The 5,282-nt window shown below is 37.3% G+C and overlaps 1 protein-coding gene across 2 annotated transcripts in view; it reads left to right on the forward strand.

The window, feature by feature from the left end:
- PAPD4 (PAP associated domain containing 4) overlaps positions 1-5,282 on the forward strand; it is a 48,063-nt gene continuing 42,781 nt past the window's right edge. The window contains exons 1-3 of one of the 2 annotated variants that reach the window (XM_009327258.1): positions 1-183; positions 826-951; positions 3,189-3,435. In XM_009327258.1, the coding sequence (XP_009325533.1) occupies positions 29-183; positions 826-951; positions 3,189-3,435 (528 nt within the window). In that variant the 5' untranslated portion in view covers positions 1-28. The remainder of the gene's footprint in view (positions 184-825; positions 952-3,188; positions 3,436-5,282) is intronic. The other variant, XM_009327259.1, reaches the window with a different exon arrangement.

Below are 5,282 nucleotides of genomic sequence, written 5' to 3' on the forward strand. Positions count from 1 at the left end.
TACATGTTCACTTCAAGTAGAAAGGAGCATGTTCCCAAATTCCTCCAACTTGGGTCGTCCACCCTTCCCTCCAAAACATCAACAACAGAGTACTTTCTTCAATAAGCTTCCTCTGAATATGCCACCTACTCTTCTCTCTCACCAGCAAATTATTGATGCTCAGTTTAATTTTCAGAATGCAGCGTAAGTACAGTAAGATTTGATAGTGGGGATTGGGTTGAAAAAGAGAGTTAACGGTCTTTTGAAACAAGTATTTCTTTTTATGGAGGATGTTTTTCACTGTTTTTAACATTAAACTGCATTAAACTTTAAAAAATAGGAAGCTGTCTATGTGTAAACCAGAGCTTTATCATTTCTGTTGGTGACCTGCAAGTTTTAATGCTCTCCTGCATTATGCATCATGTATGAGATGCCATTGTGCTGATTAGAGTTAATAATCCACAGTTCAGCTTTAAAGATCTTCAGTTGTATTTGTTTACTGGGGAAAACAGGGAGGACATGAGAAAGGGAAGAAACATTTATTCTTGGGGCTAGATTTGAAGACACCATAGTGTTCTTTAGGCTCTTAAATTTAACAGTACCTTAAGTTAATTTGTTTGCTAACCTCTTCTTACACGTGTGCTGTGAAGAATTACCATCTTCTATTTTTTTAATGAAAAATATATTATGTACTGAAATATCTCTTCATTTTGGATAGAAAAGACATATGTATTTCTTCTAAGAAAAAAATTACAGGACCTGCTGAGTTCCGTATTCACTTAAGAAAAACTACCAACCCATAAAAAGGATCTTAGTTATCATGTGAATAACATTTATGGACTGTAGTCTTTCCAGGGCTCTTTTGAGTCGGAACCTTGCACCTATTCCAGCTGTTACACCGCAGCCAATGACTTATGGAAATGGCAGTCCAGTACATACGTCTGATGCTCCCACGTTATTCCGAGGAAGAAAGTAAGTTCTGTGTATGTGTGATTAATTCTGGTTGTAGTGTACTCATGGTGAAGCTTGTCTAATACCAATTTCTTGTGCAACCTGAATTTTGTTAGAAATTGCAAGAATACTGAATAAAATGGTTTTTGATGAAACAGGGCATGCCGTGGCTCTTTAAAGCTTTCATGTACATGCTTTTGTGAGTTTTAGTGACTTAGTATGTGTAGTTTCTCTCTTCCAACAGCCGTAGCCTTAGAGAGCTGTGACTTAAGTGTTTTATTTAATACTATAATGGATTGTGGTCTGTGTGTGCTTGACTATAAGAGGGTTTGTGTCAATAAATTGAGTGTTCTCTTCCTGTTAATTTGTTAAGAGTAAGACCGCACCCTTAATGTTTTATGGGAATTGTGATGTTTTTCTGATGACATACTAGGTGTTTCTCCGGATTTTCTTAATTATGTGATGCTTTATTTTTAAAATACAAAGTGCTAAATTCAAGCATATGTAAGTTCTTTTTTCAAGAGGAATTTTATGGAAACATAGTTTTTCTACTTTTCAAAAAACTAAACTTGCTTGAATTTAGGTAACTTCCTGTGTTACCTTTGTTGCAACAGAAAGAGGAATTTGAGATGAACGTATGGTTTTATTTTCTTTTAACATTCTTGAAAAAAATCACTTCTCCTCATCAGTTCAGAAATAGTAGTTGATATGTGTTTGTAATAATTCTGTCAACCAGCAGATAGGGAGGAAGCTTTATGTAATCTGTCTTCAAAGCTATTTCCTGTATGCTATTTCTCTTCCAGTTTTAACAGATGAGAAAATAAGTACAATTAAATATATGGTATTAAGTCATAGTTGAGTATATAACTATCACATGAACTAAAGAAGTTCCTGGTTTTATGCTGCATGCATGTTTTCCTCTTGACCAGTCTGGTTTATGGAAAGCTATGCTGTGTTAGGAGATTTGCAGTCAACTAGTTAATCCTTAGATTTTGAGTCGACTCTTCTGAAGGTATTTTTGCCGAACACGACTTCATGCAAGTTCTTCTCAGTCAAAATAGGCTGAAACAGTATTATGTTTTGATTTAACGTTACATTATGAGTTCCTTTAAGATTGTGGATAGGTATGTTATCAGAACTTCTTTCAGTCTTGCAAACTAAAATGATGACTTGAGGTCTCTTCAGTTAAATTTTTATTATTAATAACACTATCTGTCCAGGTCTCCAAACTTCTTTGATGCCAGCTTTTCTGACTACAAGAAATGATTGTAGTTTTACGAATAGTGAATTCATTAATACATATGAACATTTGATTTCATGGTTTTTAATTAAAAAATGTGTGAGTACTCCCATACTGATTAACTTTAGGCAATACTTGATGTATAACTAAAACACAAATGTCCTTTCTTACTCTTTACCGTGGACGGACCACCGTATTCAACCACTGGTCAGCTTTCAGTACAACTTTTTCTTGATGAAGACTTCTGTAAGACCTGGGGGGGCTGTCTGTAAGATCACTATATCTCTTCAAATATATTTGAATTCCTGTGACAAATGACTTAATGAGGAGATACAGACTAGTGTTTGAAAATGAGACATTAGGTTTATGACCTGTGTAGCTTAATACAATCATTAGTTTGATTTGTCAAGTGAATAATGTTTCTTTTTTGCCCAGGTTACACAGTTTACTGTCTGTACAATCTAAGACACAGACAAATGCTACATTTTGAATGGCTATTGTGATGTTTCTTCTTCTTCCCTCCCCACTACCAAATTTATTTTATTCATCACTGGGTATTCAGAACTCACAAAACTTCTCATTGCTCTTACATTGATTTAAAAGAAAAGTACTCTTACATAGTCTGTATGTATCTTTTTTTTTTTTTTAATTATGTTGTCACTGAAATAGTATGACCAGCTTTCTGAGCTGTCCTGCTTAACCAAACTTGCCATTTAGGTTTCAATTGGTTAATACAGACACTCTTGTAAAGCAGTTTTATCAATTCACCAAGGGTCGCTGCACTTTTGCAGTTGTGTGTTCTCTTTTCCCATTCCAAGTTTATTTCATCTAATATCTAGGATGGGCATGCCTTTTGTTCTGTAGAATACTTGCTTTTAGTGAAATAGTCACATAATTAAGCATTGGTATTTGTACTTTGTAGCAACTGTCTTTTAATCATAGGTTGGAGCTTGCATACTAGAGGAATTACTGTCTCTCTCTCTTTTTCTTTTTTTTTTTTTTTAATTTTTGTTTTTAGGAGACTGAGTGAACAAAGTATTCCACATGATGTCAAACGGCAGCGGTTTAATTCACATCATTCTGAAACTGTAGTTAACCAAGCAGTGCCTTTACCAGAAGAACGTAGATGCTCCTTCCCAGGATCAATTCAATCTCCACTGTTCCGTGCACATTACACACCAGATTTAACTGGATGTGTCCCTCCATTGCGAGATACTTTGTTTCCAGACCCGATAGAAACCACGCTCCCTGTGGCCAAAGATAAGGTAATACCTTTCTATGCCTGTGCTTTACATCTGCCTTCTGAGTAGGTAGGGTCCAATGGTGCTGTGGGAGACCACAAAAATTTCTGCAAGGTTCTTTGACAGTGTCATGGGGTCTCTATCGCTGAACTGTCATTAGAAGGAGTATCAATAAATGTAGCTGCCACTAGGGTCCTATGTAGCCTCCTTGTGTGTGTTTGAGTTTGGAGCATTTTTTGGTGGTAGCTGTAGTGTTTGCTTGTGTTGTTTGGTTTCCATACTAATGTCAGTAAACCTACATGTCTGCTCCAGGAATTAGAAATTGGAGGGATAGTCCATTTGTCACATGATTGAGGGGCAGGGAGAATCCTGGTGGAAAAAAAAACCCACCCTAGTAACGTGAGGGAAGCCGATTGTGAAAAAATACAGTATTGAGCCTGTAAAAATGTCCTCTGCCTCTCTTCAGAAGGAGACAAAAGTTACTGTCCTAGCTGTTCTGGAATATAGAAGAGGATGTCTTCTTTAGGTGGACAGTGGAGTTGGAACTGTGGTTTTTGTTCTTTTGTAATTAAAAAAAAAAAAGGCATGTGGCTAATCAGTCTTCATACTTCATCTGCACCAAAATAACAGATTTTTTTAGTAGAAATATGCCTGTTGATTATAGCATATAACAGTGTTGTGAAGAGAAACAGTTAATTCCTCCTTCCACCAAAGATCTGACTACTTCTTTAATAGTTTGTATGGAATAAAAAAAGCTAATTTAAATCAGTTTTAATATTTATTTTTCTCCCTATTACTGGTAGGCAAACTGTTGATGTTAAAGTCAGCAGAAGGTATCTCTGGTCTTTCACTGCTTATTCCCTGAAAGGCTGCAGATACTGATGAGGCTGTCCTGGTTTCGGCTAGGATAGAGTTAATTTCCTTCCTAGTAGCTGGTATGGTGCTGTGTTTTGGATTTACCATGAGAATAATGTTGATAACACACCGATGTTTTAGTTGTTGCTGAGCAGTTCTTACACTAAGTCAAGGACTTTTCAGCTTTTCATACTACCGTGCCAGCAAGGAGGCTGGAGATGCACAAGAAGCTGGGAGGGGGCACAGCCAGGACAGCTGACTCAAACAGTCCAAAGGGATATTCCATACCATATGATGTCATGCTGAACAAAAAAAATGAGGGGGGAGTGAGTGAACGGCTCTTTGTTGTTTAGCTGCCTGCCACGTTAAACCACAACAGTCCTTTTTGGCACCCAATGTGGGGCTCGAAGGGTTGAGATAACGACAGATCTGACCAGAGCGTGTTAAGGCAAATTTGTTATAAGCGTTCATTATATTAGGTTAATAGTCAGCGGTCAAAATGTTGATTTATTTGCTCTCAGAGTTGTTGTGCTGGTTCTCAGAGTTGTGTTATTTAACACCTTACTTGCTGTATATGTTCCCTGTTGTGCTGTTTATCACCTCTGGGAGCTGGGTCAAGGTTATAATTTTGCCGTACTTTGTAGCACTGGCTTAGGATATGATAAAATGGCTGGTTGTGAGACTAATCTGTTATTTGTACTCAGCATTGTCGTCATCTCCGTACTCCAGGACCCACCTCTTGGAAACTATTAATAATTACACTTTTTACCTTCTCTCCTCGGAGAACCAATCTATGGGGAAGACGGGGGGGACACTTTCCCCCACTCCTTTACCTTCCCTTTCTCCTCCAGGCTAGTTATAACAGCTCTTGAGAATTCTGAATATCCTTGGGATGTTCAAACCAGCATGGTCGTATTGTTATGTCTCTTGTTTAACATTAAATAATGTTAAACAATTATTTAAGAATACCATCCAGAGATCAACCCCCATGACAGGCACCGTGGCAACTCAACCAC

Source organism: Pygoscelis adeliae, unplaced genomic scaffold, assembly GCF_000699105.1.
Source record: "Pygoscelis adeliae isolate BGI_AS28 unplaced genomic scaffold, ASM69910v1 Scaffold26, whole genome shotgun sequence".
NCBI lineage: Eukaryota > Metazoa > Chordata > Aves > Sphenisciformes > Spheniscidae > Pygoscelis > Pygoscelis adeliae.